At 46.7% G+C, this 18607-nt stretch overlaps 1 protein-coding gene across 6 annotated transcripts in view; it reads right to left on the bottom strand.

Moving 5' to 3' along the window:
* The window catches only part of LOC117515331 (proton myo-inositol cotransporter-like), a 50111-nt gene that overhangs the window by 8524 nt on the left and 22980 nt on the right, over nt 1-18607 (bottom strand). For all 6 annotated transcript variants that reach the window (XR_004562127.1, XM_034175832.1, XM_034175833.1 and 3 more), the window contains exons 6-8: nt 15576-15690; nt 15315-15440; nt 2814-2932 (exon numbers count right to left, since the gene is read on the bottom strand). Coding sequence is in view for 5 of the 6 variants with exons in the window: in XM_034175832.1 (XP_034031723.1) it covers nt 2814-2932; nt 15315-15440; nt 15576-15690 (360 nt within the window). In the remaining variant the exon portion in view is untranslated. The remainder of the gene's footprint in view (nt 1-2813; nt 2933-15314; nt 15441-15575; nt 15691-18607) is intronic.

The raw sequence follows: 18607 nt of genomic DNA, 5'->3' as shown, positions 1-18607 counted from the left end.
CTATTCACCCTGCAGAAAGGGGAGGAGTTATACAGTCTGATCGTCACAGGCAGGAAAGACCTTCTGTGGTGCTCTGTGGTGCACCTCAGTGGCCTCAGTGTTTGGCTGAAGGTGCTCTGACAGGACATCAATGTGGCATGAAGAGGGTGGGAGGTGTTGTCCCGGATGGCGAGCAATTTACTCAACATCCTCCTCTCCGACACCTCCACTATTTCTACCTCCATTATTTTCTTGATTAAAAGGCTTTTTTTTTTTCAAACCGTGCTCAGACCTGGCACCTAAATGAGGTACGGCGTAGTTCAAAGCCAGTAATTATTAACAAAATGCTGCTTGTTGCCTGCAATGCAATATGGTGTTAAGTTTTACACATATCCCTGGTGTGGTAAACCAAAGACAACCACTATCAGAGTCCTCTGCATAGCTGGGAAACCACGCACCTGCTAAACAATGGAGACCACAGGGGCTGTGATTTGTCACTTTTACATTTTCACTCCTTTCTCTCCCATCATATTTTAATAGTTTTTGCAGCAAACATCAGCTATGATATTTTGGGTATGTGGGGCATTTCTCTGGACATGATCCAGCACGCACGTCTCAGTGTTGAGGACCCTCACGACAGAAGAAAGCCAAGCACACACACCCACTTTTCACCTGACTGCTGAAGACAGATTGTTTCTTTTAAGAGGTGGTGAAGAACTAGTCCCAAGGCGGTATCAAGGTGTGGTGGATGTAGCAACACACAGCACGAGAGCATGCTCCCAGATCTGACCTATAACCTTTTGATTGCTTAGTTTCACACAGCAATATTTCAAAGCAGACCAAAGAATGGAAGCAATAGTCAGGTGTGAGTAAACTGTCTCCTCACTGGTCAAAGGTGTTGTTTCCATCATAACAGCAACTTCAGGAGTCTGGTCAGAGGAGAGGTTCATATTAGAGCTACAGGTAGCTTTCACTGGTTTAGTTCTGGATTATTTTGATGTGACACTGTATTCCGCACAGATTAAAACTCCTCGAGTCTTTGCGGTAAGTTTATATATATATATACAACCCCTGGCAAAAATTATGGAATCACCGGCCTCAGAGGATGTTCATTCAGTTGTTTAATTTTGTAGAAAAAAAAGCAGATCACAGACATGACACAAAACTAAAGTCATTTCAAATGGCAACTTTCTGGCTTTAAGAAACACTATAAGAAATCAAGAAAAAAAGATTGTGGCAGTCAGTAACGGTTACTTTTTTAGACCAAGCAGAGGAAAAAAAATATGGACTCACTCAATTCTGAGGAATAAATTATGGAATCACCCTGTAAATTTTCATCCCCAAAACTAACACCTGCATCAAATCACACCTGCTTGTTAGTCTGCATCTAAAAAGGAGTGATCACACCTTGGAGAGCTGTTGCACCAAGTGGACTGACATGAATCATGGCTCCAACACGAGAGATGTCAGTTGAAACAAAGGAGAGGATTATCAAACTCTTAAAAGAGGGTAAATCATCACGCAATGTTGCAAAAGATGTTGGTTGTTCACAGTCAGCTGTGTCTAAACTCTGGACCAAATACAAACATGGGAAGGTTGTTAAAGGCAAACATACTGGTAGACCAAGGAAGACATCAAAGCGTCAAGACAGAAAACTTAAAGCAATATGTCTCAAAAACAGAAAATGCACAACATGTAAATTTCCACAGTCATTGATGATATGGGGCTGCATGTCATGTAAAGGCACTGGGGAGATGGCTGTCATTACATCATCAATAAATGCACAAGTTTACGTTGATATTTTGGACACTTTTCTGATGTTTAAGGATGATGAAATCATTTTTCAAGAAGATAATGCATCTTGCCATAGAGCAAAAACTGTGAAAACATTCCTTGCAAAAAGACACATAGGGTCAATTTCATGACATAGGGTTAATGTCAACGAGCAGATGTGATTTGATGCAGGTGTTAGTTTTGGGGATGGAAATTTACAGGGTGATTCCATAATTTATTCCTCAGAATTGAGTGAGTCCATATTTTTTTCCTCTGCTTGGTCTAAAAAAGTAACCGTTACTGACTGCCACAATCTTTTTTTCTTGATTTCTTATAGTGTTTCTTAAAGCCAGAAAGTTGCCATTTGAAATGACTTTAGTTTTGTGTCATGTCTATGATCTGCTTTTTTTCTACAAAATTAAACAACAGAATGAACATCCTCCGAGGCCGGTGATTCCATAATTTTTGCCAGGGGTTGTGTATATATATATATATATATATATATATATATATATATATATATATAAATAAAAGATCAACTTTATTTATCCTGAAGGAAATTATTTTGCCAGAGTACATACACAGTGAACAATGTTTATATATCTATTTTTTTTTCCACTGACAGGTCTATACTCTGCATCAGCCCGCAAGCCATGTCGACTTCACATTTGAGTTGATTATTACGGACCGTTGCTTCAGTTTACATTATTTCCACAATTGAGCAACACCATGGTTTTTTTTGGAACTCTTGGTCCCACCTATTTAATACACACAGTGCAGACACAGTAGGTTTCCTTTTTTAATCCTCTCAAATTGTATTATTATAAATGGAATATACCCAAGTATCTTGTATCTCTTTGACTTACAAAGTTACTCAGAACATCTTTATATTCATGTTCTGTCAAATTTGGATGGATATAATCCATTGAAGTTTAAGAAAATGTGCTACCAATCAAGTTCCTTGTTGAACCTAAAGAATAAAACATGGTCTATTTAACAACAGATGGGCCATTTGTTTAAAAAGACAGACTAAAAATGGCAGAGAGTCAGTCATATCAAACCTGGAGCAAAGAATGCAAGGTAGAGAATGAGGCCAGTCAGGACTACCCAGGAGTAGGACGTGGGGCAATAATTGTAGGCCCAAACTGGGCTGTCTGTTGCCTCCGTCTGGTTGGAACACCTGGGGAGAAAAAAAAAAAAATCTATACTTAAAAATAAAATAAATGAGAAAATCTAATAAATAGATAGTGAATCTAGCAAAGCAAATCCATACTGTAGGTAAACATAATTTTAATAAATCTACAGTGGTCAATCCTGTTAGCCACTTCCAAGGACCTCAACTTGCCTCCACTTGAACTGAATTTCTCCAAGTTCGAGTAGTATTTCTAAACACTGGTCCTCAGCTAACCCCAGCATTGCACATTTCCCCTAATATTAAAAAACATCTGAATTATGGAGTCTGTTGTCTAGCAGCTCTTGAGTGGGTGAAAACATGGTTGATGTGATTAGCTGTGGGTAGCAGGAGGTGGTAATGGTAGAAAATATATATTTTTTTCAAATATGCTTACATCCACTTCAGATATTGTGCACTGTGTTATTTTGGAGATATTTCATATAGGAAGTGGGTGTCTACCATGACAAAAACCCACCACCCCATGCAAAAAAGAAAACTGCAATATATACTGTAATTTTAACATCTTTCGAAATATTAGAATGTAATTGTTTTGACTTCATGATTAGTTTTCATGAACCCTGCATTGAACACAACATTCAAGTTTATGATATATAATGCTCCTGACTTGGTAGTACTTGTTTTAGAGAAGTCACAAAAGCTACATAAATACTAATATTATTACAGTGATCATGCAATTACACATGTAATTTCAAGTCACAGCATGGCAAGTTGTAGTAAATCAAGTGCCATGGCCAAGCCAAAAACAAGATCTCAGACTAAAGAATTTGATAAAACCTTTGACAATTGTTTGTTTTTAAAGTTTTTGAAGAGCATGGCCTCCTCCTAAGTTCTGTTATTCACACAGTGTGACTGAAATAAAACCTTTGACAATGGGCAATTAACACTGCCAGTGTTAATTTAACACTGGTGATTTTACTGTGTATATACCGTACTGTGTCACTCTTTGTGGGATAAAGGAAAATCTGCACACAAAGGTATTACATAAATTAGTAAAATTTACATAGAACAGAATGGAACAGAGCCTCTAATGACACTGTAGATACATACATGCACACAACGAAATGTGTCCTCTGTATTTAACCCATCCTAATTACAGTTAGACACAATCCAACCACTAGGAGCAGTGGGCAGTCACAGTCTGGCACCCAGGGACCAACTCCAGATGTAGAGAGGCTGCCTTGGTCAGGGGCATAGAAAGGAGCAGACCCTCAGCTACAATTTCCCAGAAGGTACATCTGAGATGCAAGCCTAGATTTGATGTTTTGGTGAAAGAAAATCCTCCTCCATACCACCCCATCATGAAGCTTTATAACTGGGGATACAAAACGCACAACATGCACCATGCACAATCTCTCCAATCACATCCACAGAAGCCTACAACTTCCCCTGCGCCATCCTGGCGGCCCCCTCACCCCTCTCCCTCCTGCACCGCCACCCAGCCCCTGAGAACCATCCACTCCACACAGATCCACCACAGAGTGCCATACTGTCTGCATGTCCTCATAATCAATGCAAATAAAGTCCAAAACACATTCAGTGACCCGGAAACGTCCATAAATCCATCCCCTGACCTGTCCGAAGAACACCGGCAACCAAACTGATCATCCACAGGCACTACACCAAAGCAGCCCACCACTTCCGCAACCCACCATCCTAGACACCATATTTTTAATTCATTTACACTAAATTGTACAGACCTGCTCTGAGTCAGAGTTCAAGGAAGACAATCCACAGACTGTCAAATAAGTAAAAATCTAAGTTTCTTATATTAACTCACTTTGTAATATTCATAATTTATGCATGCAACATGTGCTAGTCTGCGCACAGACACTGTGCTAAATGTCACCTTTAAATATGAAACTCAGTGCAACTTTTTTCTTTTTTTATTGACACTTAAGTATTATTTATGATTCCTGTTTCTCCCCTGCAGTTGCTACCTTATCTTATTAGCGGATACCGAGGTGAAAGTGGGCCCCAGCGGATCAGGTGCTCCACTGAGCACACACAATGTGCCCACCGACCAGCAGGTGGCAGACAAATTACATGTAAATTTAGGCACAGTTGTTCTTAATTTTTCATAATACATATAGATGAGATGTCAGCAGGCTTGGCTGGAATGGTCTGACAGCGGAGGACAGGAACAGCGTGGCGGGGCAGGCAGAGGAGTCAAATATGAGGAATCAAATAAGCGGCTAAGGCTGAAGCAAGGCTGATGACAGCTAGGATTCCGGTGGCTCAGGCGCAGAGGATCTGACGCATAGAGAAAACAGGTAAACAGATGTCCGGGGAAATAACACCAAAAATGCAAACCATGAAAAGTCCTCTCAGAGATAAGGCCAGTAATCTGTCAGGATGTCTGAGCCGTGGTTAAATACTGCAGTGGCTTGATTGGAGATAGGTTGCAGGTGAGCAGACTCAGCAGCTGCAGAGGATCAGACAGGCAGGCCGGAGGAGGGGACCCAGAGTCCACACCCAGAAACACAGAGACATACGACACACCAGGGAGGGAAAACAAGAAGACACACATGGAAAGGGAAAAGCAAAGGCAAAGCCTAAACCCTAACAGTACCCCCCCCCCAACTAATGGCAGCCCTCCAGCAGCCCACCAAGCAGACAGTGATGGAAGGGATGAAACTCCCTCACCAGCTGGGAGTCCAGAATGAAGGAAGGAGGGACCCACGACTGCTCTTCTGGCCCATAAACCTCCAAGTCAACTAGAGCCCCGTGCCACACCAATGGACAGAAAGAAGGTAATGGATGGAGAAAGCTGGATGACCATTGACAAGCCGGGCAGGTGGAGGGGGCACGGCCGGAGGGCACAGAGGACTGTCAACAATGGGTTTGAGCTGGGAAGCATGGAAGGTACCTTGTAATAAATGAACCGTTATCTCAACAAGAAAAAGTGATGCAACAATTTGTATGTATTTTTTTTTTTGTTATTTCAACTTAACTAAAGTTATTTCAACTTTACTAGAGAAGTCTTATGGCATTAACTCTGTTGAAAGTTGAAATAACTTCTATAACAATCTGTGCAAATTGTTACATCAATTTTTCTCATTGAGACAGCATTTCCTGTTTTAGAGTTTAAAGTGGATTCGCAGTGGACTGGGGAGCCTCAACTTGACGACAGTAGGACTGATAATCTTAGAGAAAGGGCCCAGGTAACAACTTCTTGGACTCTGTCTTTCCAGGAATATTTTTCGAGGACAACCAAACGGTCTGACCTGGTTCATACCGTGGATCAAATACTCGGTGCCACTCCGCCAAATGCTTAGTGGTATTGGAGGTTCGGAGGAGTGCTGTATGGGTGTCTTTCCAGAGCTTACGGTACTGGCGAAGATGATGGCAAGCTGAGTGGGTGCTCCAGGCAGCAGGGTTCAACATCGCAACACAATGTAGTGCTGACTCCAGTTCCTCATTAGCCCTCTCAGCCTGACCGTTTGTTTGAGGGTGAAAACCAGAGGAGAAGCTAACTGATGCACCCAGAGCTTGACAGAAGGCTCTCAGACTTGAGAGATGAACGGAGGACCTCAAGCTGATACAGTACAATGTCACTGGAGAGAGGTACCCAGTGACAAAATCCAAGGCAATGTGCAACTAAGGGCAACTGGGAGTAGGTAGAGGATGAAGCAGGCCAGCAGGAGGGCGATGAAAAGATTTTCCTTGTGCACAATCAGTTCAGGTAGTGACAAAGGCACAGGTGTCTGAGTCCATAGTGGGTCACCAGAAGTGTCTTTTGAGCAGTGAGAGAGTACGAGTCATCCCTGGATGGCAAGAGGACTGTGAAGCAGGAACCCACTGCAAGATCTGTAAACGGACAGAATCTGTTACAAACAGACAGTTAGGGGACCAGTTCCTGGATCTGGCTGATCCTGCTGAGTAACTCTCACAGCTGACTCAATCTGCCAAGTTACAGCTGCTACCACACAATTAACAGGGAGCATAGTGTCTGGACCGTAGTTGGTGTTCGCCACCACATATTGGCATCAGATGGCATCCAGTTTCACATTACAGGAGCCAAGGCGATAGGCAACGGTAAAACTGAACCTACTGAAAAACAGGCCCAGGGCTTAGCGTGGGTTCAGTCGGTTAGCAAGATTTTTATGGCTAGTCCATACCACAAACGGCTGTTCTGCTCCCTCCAATCAGTGTCGCCATTCCTCAAGAGCACGTTTAACAGCCAGGAGGTCTCAGTCACCAACAACATACTGTAGTTGCGCTCAGCCGAAGATAACATTGAGAAAAGTAGGCACAGGGATGGAGCTTCTGAACAGGATCAAGGTGCTGAGACAAAACAGGCTGGCAGCATTATGTGCTGATTCGGAAAACAAATTGTTATACAAATTCTTTTATTCCTTTGGCCATAAGGTTGCTAAGTGCACAAGTACAGAGATGAATTGGGATGATTTTGCATATTGCTTTGCTGTCACTGGTTGTGATTACTGTGATTATTATTGTGATGATGTTTCATTGTGGATGTTAAATGGTTCTACCATATTTATTCTGTAATTATGGATGGGCTAACTGTATAAATGAATTGCCCTTTTGGGATTAATAAAGTAATTTGAATCAGAAAACTGCCCCAATTCCTGTGCCAGATGCATCCACATCCACAATATATTCCCGGAGTGGGCCTGGCTGCATCAGGACAGGTGCAGAGATGAAATGTCTTTAACTCATGAAAGGCAACCTCAGCCTCAGGAGTCTGGAATTACAAGGAGGCAAGTCTATTTTGTGCAGCGACATGACTGAAATCCTTAATTAACCTCCTGCAGAAATTAGTTAAGCTCAGGAATCTTTGAAGCTGTTTCCTACTGGTGGGTTGTGGCCATTCAGCAACTGCTCTGACCTTTTCTGGATCTGTCTTCACCTGCCCACTGTCCATAATGTACCCAAGAAAACTCAGGGAGCTAGAGTGGAATTCACACTTCTCCGCTTTGACAAACAGTTTTTTCTTTATGCATCCCTGCAGAACCTGACAGACCTCAGAGATGTGTTCTGACTGCGTCTTGGAAAAAAAAAAAATCAAGATAGACAAAGATAATACGATGGAGAAAATCTCTCAATACATCATTCACCAAAGCCTGGAAAACAGCAGGTGCATTTGTCAGACCAAATGGCATCACAAAATATTCAAAATGACCCAACACAGTGTTGAAGGCAGTCTTCCATTCATCTCCTTCTTTTATGCGAACCAGTTTAGATCCAGCTTTGTGAATATGGTTGCACCTTAGAGAGGTTCAAAAGCAGAAGTGAGTAATGGTAGGGGGTACTTATTCTTTATTGTGATATTGTTCAACCTCACAGGGAAGTAGGGTCTTGTCCTGCTTAGCCACAAAGAAGAAACCGGCACCAAGAGGGGAGGAGGAAGGCCGGATTAGACTAGCTAACAATGACTCCATGATATACTTCTCCACTGAATCATTTTCGGGTCAAGACAAGTTATACAAGCGACTAGAAGGCAAAGGGGCACCAGGGAGGAGATCAATGGCACAGTTGTACGGTCTATGGGGAGGCAAAGAAAGAGCACACTCTTTAACCGGTCATGGTAATCAGCTGGTACAAGAGACAACTCTGTAGGCACAGGACTGGGTAAGCCAACAACACTCTCTGTGAGAGACAAAGCAGACTGCAAACAAGCAGAGTGGCAAAACTAACTACAACTTACAACCTTCCCAGCAGACCAATCAATGTGGGGGTTATGACACTTTAACCATGGATATCAAAGCAGCAATGGTGTCTTGGGAGGGGAATTGACTTTGAACCTGATTGTTTCTCTGTGATTTCGTGAGAGTGCCAGAGTGATGGGTTCAGTTTGTTGGTTGACACGGTGTTGTGAAAGTGTCGTGACACGGACCCACAACAGGGAGCGTAAATGAACGGACAATGGATAAGCCAAAAGTAACAATTTAATGTTGTGAATCACACAACGACGTACAGACAATAACAATATAGTGACTGTCAATCATACACCAGGTGACGTGTGGGCAGGCTCGACGATAGAAGATGCCTGGCGAGAGAAGAGCCGGATCCACACAGCTTCCACTGCCAACGGAGCTGAAGAACACCGGAGCCGCCAAGCCCTGCGCCCCAGGTGGCCGCTGTCTTCAGCAGTCAGACCCGGTACTGCTGGCAGAGAACAGAGACAGTCCTGATGAGTGTGAGGTTGCACACTCAGTAATCCCACAGTCTGTATTCAGTAAGGAGGGAGCACCTCCACCTCTAATCACATACTCGTGCAGCTCCTGTCTAACCACTTATCTGGTTGGGGTGTGAAGCGAAGCCGTCGCTGATCACACCAAACGCCAATCCCACAGATAAGGACACACCATAGGAAAACGGCTACAAAGAAGTTCAGATTATTACTCAATGTTTTGAGTCAGCAGAGAAAATTACCTGATTGGTAGTTGATTTCTCGGCGAGGAGGTGGAGTCGCAGTCCGGCCTTAATGGAGATGGTGATGAGTTGGCTGAGTGACAGCTGGTGCTGATGAAGAGTGACAGCTGTCACTCCCAGTGGCTCCGGCGCCCTCTTGTGCTTGAAGCCCGCACTCCAAGCAGGGCGCCATCTGGTGGTGGTGGGCCAGCAGTACCTCCTCTTCAGCGTCCCATATAACAGGACCCCCCCCTCAACGGGCGCCTCCTGTCGCCCGACCAGGCTTGTCCGGGTGCCGCCGGTAGAAGTCGGCCAGGAGGGCCGAGTCCAGGATGAAGCTCCTCTTCACCCAGGAGCGTTCTTTGGGTCCATACCCCTCCCAGTCCACCAGATACTGGAACCCCCGGCCCTTTCGACGGACATCCAGGAGCCTGCGCACGGTCCAGGCAGGCTCTCCATCTATGATCCGGCGCCGGTCCGGGGGTGCAGAGAGTCGACGTGTGGTAGGGTTTGATCCTTGAGGTATGGAACACTGGATGAATCTGCAGTGAAGCTGGTAGCTTCAGCTTCACTCCGGCCGGACTGAGGACTTTGGTTATGGCAAAAGGTCCTATGTACCTGTCCTTGAGCTTCTGGGATTCCACCTGCAGGGGGATGTCCTTTGTGGATAGCCAAACCTCCTGCCCGGGCTGGTATGCAGGGGCCGGGGAACGCCGGCGGTCTGCATGGGCCTTAGCCCTCATTCGGGCTCTGAGCAGGGCAGAGCGGGCGGTACGCCACACCCAACGGCACTTCCTCAGATGGGCCTGGACCGAGGGCACCCCAACCTCTCCCTCCACTAGCGGAAACAATGGGGGCTGGTACCCCAAACACACCTCAAACGGGGAGAGGCCGGTGGCAGATGAAACTTGGCTATTATGAGCGTACTCGATCCAGGCCAGATGGTCACTCCAGGCCGTCGGGTGCGCGGAGGTCACGCAGCGGAGGGCCTGCTCCAGTTCCTGGTTCGTCCGCTCTGCCTGCCCGTTCGTCTGGGGGTGGTACCCAGACAAGAGACTGACGGTGGCCCCCAGTTCCCGGCAGAAACTCCTTCAGACCTGGGAGGAGAACTGAGGACCACGATCCGAGACAATGTCTGATGGAATCCCATGCAGACGCACGACGTGGTGGACCAGGAGGTCTGCAGTCTCCTGGGCCGTCGGGAGCTTCGGGAGGGCCACGAAGTGGGCCGCCTTGGAGAACCGGTCCACTATCGTTAAGATGGTGGTGTTGCCCTGGGACGGCGGGAGACCCGTGACAAAGTCCAGGCCAATATGAGACCAGGGGCGACGAGGCACGGGCAGAGGCTGGAGGAGGCCTTGGGCCTTGTGGTGGTCGGCTTTGCCCCTGGCACAGGTGGTGCAGGCCTGAACATATTCCCGGACGTCGGCTTCCATAGACGCCCACCAGAAGCGCTGCCGGACCACTGCCACGGTCCTTCGCACCCCTGGATGACAGGAGAGCTTGGAACCGTGACAGAAGTCAAGGACCGCAGCCCTGGCCTCTGGTGGGACGTACAGCTTGTCCTTCGGACCTGTCCCCGGGTCCGGGCTCCGTGTCAGGGCCTCCCGGACGGTCTTGCCACGTCCCAGGTAAGGGTGGCCACGACAGTGGACTCGGGGATGATGGTGTCAGGGGGGTCTGACAGCTCGGTCTTGACCTCCTCTTCATGCACCCGGGACAGGGGGTCAGACCGTTGGTTCTTTGTCCCGGGGCAGTAGGTGATCCGGAAGTCAAAACGCCCGAAGAACAGCGACCAGCGGGCTTGCCTGGGGTTCAGACGCTTCGCGGTCCGGATGTACTCCAGGTTCCGATGGTCCGTGAAAACCGTAAATGGTACCGATGCTCCCTCCAACAGATGTCTCCACTCCTCAAGAGCCTCCTTCACCGCAAGAAGTTCCTGATTGCCGACGTCATAGTTCCGTTCAGCTGGGGTCAACCTGCGGGAAAAGTAGGCACATGGATGGAGAACCTTGTTGGACTCCCCGCTCTGGGACAGCACGACTCCTATCCCTGAGTCAGAGGCATCCACTTCAACAACAAACTGGCGCTTGGGATCGGGCTGCACCAGAACCAGTGCAGTCGAGAACCGGCGTTTCAACTCCCTAAACGTGGCTTCGCACCGATCCGACCAGGTGAAGGGGACTTTTGTGGAGGTCAGGGCTGTCAGGGGGCTAACTACCTGACTGTAGCCCTTGATGAACCTCCGGTAGAAATTTGCAAAACCGAGGAACTGTTGTAGTTTCCTACAGTTCGTTGGTTGGGGCAAATCTCTCACCGCCGCAACCTTGGCCGGATCAGGGGCGACGGAGTTGGAGGAGATTATGAACCCCAGGATAGACAAAGAAGTGCGGTGGAACTCACACTTCTCGCCCTTCACAAACAGCCGGTTCTCCAACAACCGCTGTAGGACCTGACGTACATGCTTGACATGGGTCTCAGGATCTGGAGAAAAGATGAGTATATCGTCTAGATATACGAAGACAAACCGATGCAGGAAGTCCCGCAAGACGTCATTAACCAAAGCTTGGAACGTCGCGGGCGCATTGGTGAGGCCGAACGGCATGACCAGGTACTCAAAGTGACCTAACGGGGTGTTAAATGCCGTCTTCCACTCGTCTCCCTCCCGGATCCGAACCAGGTGATAAGCATTCCTAAGATCCAATTTCGTTAAAATTTGGGCTCCATGCAGGGGCGTGAACACTGAATCCAACAGAGGTAACGGGTATCGGTTGCGAACCGTGATCTCGTTCAGCCCTCTGTAATCAATGCATGGATGGAGTCCGCCGTCCTTCTTGCCCACAAAAAAGAAACCAGCACCCATCGGGGAGGTGGAGTTCCGGATCAACCCGGCAGCTAACGAGTCCCGGATGTAGGTCTCCATTGATTCGCGTTCCGGACATAAGAGGTTGTACAGCCTGCTGGACGGGTACTCAGCGCCCGGTATCAAATCAATGGCACAATCGTACGGACGGTGCGGGGGCAGCGTGAGTGCCAGATCCTTGCTGAAGACGTCAGCAAGGTCATGGTACTCGGCTGGCACCGCCGCCAGATTGGGGGGGACTAAAACCTCCTCCTTAGCTGTCACACCGGGTGGAACCGAGGATCCTAAACACTCCCGGTGGCAGGTTTCGCTCCACTGAACCACAGCCCCAGATGGCCAATCAATCCGGGGATTGTGTTTTAACACCCATGGAAAACCCAAAATTACTCGGGAGGTAGAAGGTGTTACATAAAACACAATCTCCTCCCTGTGATTCCCAGACACCACCAATGTCACTGGCTGTGTCTGGTGTGTGATTAGTGGAAGAAGGGTGCCATCTAGCGCCCGCAACGACAATGGTGACGGTAAGGCCACTAGAGGGAGCCCAACCTCCTTTGCCCATCTGCTATCCAGCAGATTCCCCTCTGACCCCGTGTCCACCAGTGCTGGGGCATGAAGGGTTAGATCCCCACTCAGGATCGTGACTGGGATTCATGCAGATTGTCGGGGTTTCCCCACGTGGGTGTTGTGACCCACCCTTAGCCCAGTCTCTAAGGACGAGTGCTGCTGTTTTGACCGTTTGGGGCATTCTCTCTGTGTGTGCTCGGTAGAGCTGCAGAGAAAATACTCTCCAAGGATCAGCCTCCTTTGTCTCTGATCTGATCGTTTTTTGGCCCTGCTCGTTTCCATAGCAACATCAGCAGGGGGAGCTGTTGTCACGTGGAGAGCCCTGGCAGTGGAGCGTGGGGAAGTCGGCTTACTTTCGGACCCGGGAGGAAGAGGGACGGCTTGTGCCTGACCACGCCCCTCATCTTGCTCCCGTCGGTGTTCCGTTAATCGGTTGTCTAACCGTATAACCAGGTCGATAAGCCCATCTAAATCCCGCGGCTCGTCCTTCGCCACCAGGTGCTCCTTAAGGACCAGAGACAGTCCGTTTACAAAGGCGGCGCGGAGCACAACAGCATTCCAGCCGGCTCGCGCTGCCGCGATGCGGAAGTCGACTGCATACTTCGCTGCGCTCCGACGCCCCTGCCGTATCGACAGCAGCACACTTGAAGCGGTCTCGCCTCTATGAGGGTGGTCGAACACCTGTCGGAACTCCCTCACAAGCTCAGTATAAACCGTTAGGAGCCGTGAATTCTGCTCCCAAAGCGCCGTAGCCCAGGCGCGTGCCTCTCCTCGAAGCAAATTGATCACATAAGCCACCCGGCTGGCGTCTGCTGCGTACATGACGGGACGCTGTGAAAAGACGAGTGAGCACTGCATCAAGAAGTCCACGCACGTCTCCACACAGCCTCCGTATGGCTCCGGAGGGCTTATGTATGCTGCAGGGGAAGGTGGGGGGGTTCGTTGAACGACCAGCGGAATGTCTGTTTCTGGCACACGGTCAGCAGGAGGAGGTGCTGCAGCAGCGCCCTGAGCACGCGCTTCCACCTGGGTGGTGAGAGCCTCCATCCTACAATTGAGAACACTGCTCTGCTCGGTAACTAAGTCCAACCGAGCGGTAAAGGCGGTTAAGATGTGCTGCAGCTCACCCAACACGCCTCCTGCTGGCGCCTGTGCACCTCGCTCTTCCATTGGCTGTTCAAGTGATGGTTGACACCCCTCAGGATCCATGACGCTGGCCGAGAAATCCTGTTGTGAAAGTGTCGTGACACGGACCCACAACAGGGAGCGTAAATGAACGGACAATGGATAAGCCAAAAGTAACAATTTAATGTTGTGAATCACACAACGACGTACAGACAATAACAATATAGTGACTGTCAATCATACACCAGGTGACGTGTGGGCAGGCTCGACGATAGAAGACGCCTGGCGAGAGAAGAGCTGGATCCACACAGCTTCCACTGCCAACGGAGCTGAAGAACACCGGAGCCGCCAAGCCCTGCGCCCCAGGTGGCCGCTGTCTTCAGCAGTCAGACCCGGTACTGCTGGCAGAGAACAGAGACAGTCCTGATGAGTGTGAGGTCGCACACTCAGTAATCCCACAGTCTGTATTCAGTAAGGAGGGAGCACCTCCACCTCCAATCACACACTCGTGCAGCTCCTGTCTAACCACTTATCTGGTTGGGGTGTGAAGCGAAGCCGTCGCTGATCACACCAAACGCCAATCCCACAGATAAGGACACACCACAGGAAAACGGCTGCAAAGAAGTTCAGATTATTACTCAATGTTTTGAGTCAGCAGAGAAAATTACCTGATTGGTAGTTGATTTCTCGGCGAGGAGGTGGAGTCGCAGTCCGGCCTTTATGGAGATGGTGATGAGTTGTCTGAGTGACAGCTGTCACTCCCAGTGGCTCCGGCGCCCTCTCGTGCTTGAAGCCCGCACTCCAAGCAGGGCGCCATCTGGTGGTGGTGGGCCAGCAGTACCTCCTCTTCAGCGGCCCACACAACACACAGGCCAGCAAACTTCCGTCCAGGGCACTGACAGTGAGTGGCCTTTCCAAAGGTTTCAAGGCAATTCCAGGCTAAAAGTGGTAAGGCGAGTTGGTTACAATGTGTATATTGTGTCGTTGTCGTCGTATTGTTGTGACGTTAATTCACGCATTGTGTCTATATGGTCTCCATATAGCATTTTTTCTGGCAGAAAAAGTCTGAGTGAGTGGCCAGAAAATGCTTTCTTCTCAGTGGTTTCAGCACTTTTCTGTGGGGGAGTCATATGTGTCTTTTCTTATTGGATTTTTTTTCCACGCGTTCTCTGCGTTGTGAAACATTTTCACATACAAACAACTCATCTGTGGTCAAAATGAAGAGTAGTCTCAGTTCTTCAAACGTTACATTTCCCCATTTCCCACAACCCCAGTTTTCAACACGTCTTCAGTTTTTGACTTTTACAGTGCCGATTGTGCTGTCGTGGTCTTTTCCTCTTTCCACATAGAGATGCTTATTTAAATAACACCCACATGCATTGAATGTTCAGCCTTTCATTTCCTCTCCCAACGTCACGAAGAAAATCACTGACTCACCTTCCCCAGGCTGCATGGTCAGTGGAAGCCTGATTGACAGGAACGCAGGAGGAGTCGTATACTGTGGTGCCATTATCACGATAACAAAATCCACAGCTGGGATCCAACATGCAGGCTTCACAGTATCTGTAGGACAGTGCAAAAGGTAATGCCACTCATTAATTATAAAGCCACACATGGGAACAGAAACCACTCTGTCAGCAGGTTCAGCTGCTCACATCCCTGCCCTTGAATGTGTTGTAGTTTTGCTTGTTGTCTTACTCGTACTGCGTGCAGGTTGAGTTTTGAGGGTCGACCGGGTGGAGGGTGATGGGTGGAGAACTCTGAGCTGACAGTAAAAAGCTGACTGCCAACAAAGTCAGACTGAGACCAGTGCCTGTTTTAAAGACAAACATCATGTCTGTAAAGCTGTAATCAAACATGCAGGAGTGCCACAGTACTTCATTGTTGAGTGACACTGAACAGGATTAATACCTGAAAAAAGGCCCCAAAATAACAATAGGAAACAAATGATAATAGAAACAACTACAACCATAAAATATATCTTTGTAATAGTTGGTTCATTAGAGGTGAAACAATGAGAGAACTGAGAAAGCTCACAAAATGACACCACCTCACAAGTTCCCCCGAAATAAAAAACAGGTAAACTTCTGTACTCAACAGGTGTGTTTTACATATAACTTTGACAAATCGAACAAATCTGAGAAGTATAACCGAGAAGGCTGGCAAGATCATACAGTAGTGTTCAGAATAATAGTAGTGCTATGTGACTAAAAAAGATTAATCCAGGTTCTTAATGCTATGAAATTGGGCTATTAGTAAAAAATTTTAGAAAAGGGGGTGTTCACAATAATAGTAGTGTGGCATTCAGTCAGTGAGTTCGTCAATTTTGTGGAACAAACAGGAGTGAATCAGGTGTCCCCTATTTAAGGATGAAGCCAGAACCTGTTGAACATGCTTTTCTCTTTGAAAGCCTAAGGAAAATGGCACATTTAAGACATTGTTCAGAAGAACAGCGTAGTTTGATTAAAAAGTTGATTGGAGAGGGGAAAACTTATACGCAGGTGCAAAAAATTATAGGCTGTTCATCTACAATGATCTCCAATGCTTTAAAATGGACAAAAAAACCAGAGACGCGTGGAAGAAAACGGAAAACAACCATCAAAATGGATAGAAGAATAACCAGAATGGCAAAGGCTCACCCACTGATCAACTCCAGGATGATCAAAGACAGTCTGGAGTTACCTGTAAGTGCTGTGACAGTTAGAAGACACCTGTGTGAAGCGAATTTATTTGCAAGAATCCCCCGCAAAGTCCCTCTGTTAAATAAAAGACGTGCAGAAGAGGTTACAATTTGTCAAAGAACACATCAACTGGCCTAAAGAGAAATGGAGGAATATTTTGTGGACTGATGAGAGTAAAATTGTTCTTTTTGGGTCCAAGGGCCGCAGACAGTTTGTGAGACGACCCCCAAACTCTGAATTCAAGCCACAGTTCACAGTGAAGACAGTGAAGCATGGTGGTGCAAGCATCATGATATGGGCATGTTTCTCCTACTATGGTGTTGGGCCTATATATCGCATACCAGGTATCATGGATCAGTTTGGATATGTCAAAATACTTGAAGAGGTCATGTTGCCTTATGCTGAAGAGGACATGCCCTTGAAATGGGTGTTTCAACAAGACAATGACCCCAAGCACACTAGTAAACGAGCAAAATCTTGGTTCCAAACCAACAAAATTAATGCCTTGCAGATGTGAAGAAATAATGAAAAACTGTGGTTATACAACTAAATACTAGTTTAGTGATTCACAGGATTGCTAAAAAAGCAGTTTGAACATAACAGTTTTGAGTTTGTAGCGTCAACAGCAGATGCTACTATTATTGTGAACACCCCCTTTTCTACTTTTTTTTTTTTACTAACAGCTCAATTTCATAACCTTAAGAGTGTGCATATCGTGAATGCTTGGTCTTGTTGGATTTGTGAGAATCTACTGGTACCTTGTTTTCCATGTAACAATAAGAAATATACTCAAAACCTGAATTAATCTTTTTAGTCATGTGGAGTTGCGGCAGGAAGGGCATCCGGCGTAAAACCTGTGCCAAATCAACATGCAGATCCACCTTGGATTTGCTGTGGCAACCCCGAGTGCAAACAAGGGAGCAGCCGAAGGGACTTACTATAGTCACATAGCACTACTATAAATTCTGAACACTACTGTAGGTCTCCCCGCTGACAGTCTCTCAGAGGTTAATTGTGAAGCATCACACACACTGCAAACAACAGTATACAAATAATGAATGTTTGTGAGTTAAATGGTACGAATATTTCATGAGGTAAAAGATGGAATGTTCCATTTAACTCAGCTTCACCTCGTTGAGTGGAACATTCCAACTTTCACCGAATTAAGTATTTGTTCCATTGAAACAATGAAAAAAAAACACCCATTATTTGTTTTATATAGCGGCTAAAATAGGTCCTTGTCATTTGATATTTCATTACTTTATAAACAATAAAAAAGGGACTTACGGTTAGTGTTCGACTGGTGTTTTGATGTCAACAGTCCAATGTGAACTTTAAATTAGAGTCCAAAATTGTTCTCAGTCAATTTAGAACAACAGTTAGTTGTAGTCCGCGATGCCGTGCACTGACTTTGTGTACTCCCCCCCCCCCCCAAAAAAAATTAGCTCCTTCAAATCGTCATCCGCTAGCAAAACAAACACCACCCCTGGTAGTGTGAGCACATGCGGTGGTCGGAGCGTGCAATAGCACATTTCATACAGTCCTGAAATTGCACGCTAAAAAAAGAACTATTGCACGGTCAATGAAACACAATGGAAAATGGTATAAATAATACATGTCACGTGACATACAAGCCACCAATCAAATGACAAGGATCCACTCAGCCATTATACAGAACATCCACAGCTCGCTGCTGATGAAGGAAGAAAGAATTCTACATATTACTGCCAGTTGTTGGGATTCTGTATTATTGTGTATTGGCTGACATGTCATGTTTTTGTATATCGTTAAGGTGAATGTACAGTGCTGTGGAACAGAATTTACCTTTGGAAATTAATAAACTATAACTAACTGACAAACTATCACCCATAGCCATCATCAGTTACACATCATCATATACATACAAGCAGGCAGCACGATGGCTTAGTGGTTAGCACAGAGCCTCACAGCAAGAAGGTCATGGGATTGAGTCCCACCTGTAGCCTTTCTGTGTGGAGCTTGCATATTCTCCCCGTGTTTGTGTGGGAGCCCTCTGGGACATACAAACAT

The sequence above is a fragment of the Thalassophryne amazonica genome, chromosome 8, assembly GCF_902500255.1.
Source record: "Thalassophryne amazonica chromosome 8, fThaAma1.1, whole genome shotgun sequence".
Taxonomy (NCBI): domain Eukaryota; kingdom Metazoa; phylum Chordata; class Actinopteri; order Batrachoidiformes; family Batrachoididae; genus Thalassophryne; species Thalassophryne amazonica.
The sequence above is the reverse complement of the archived record's forward strand: the minus strand, read 5'-3'. Positions and strand labels throughout refer to the sequence as shown.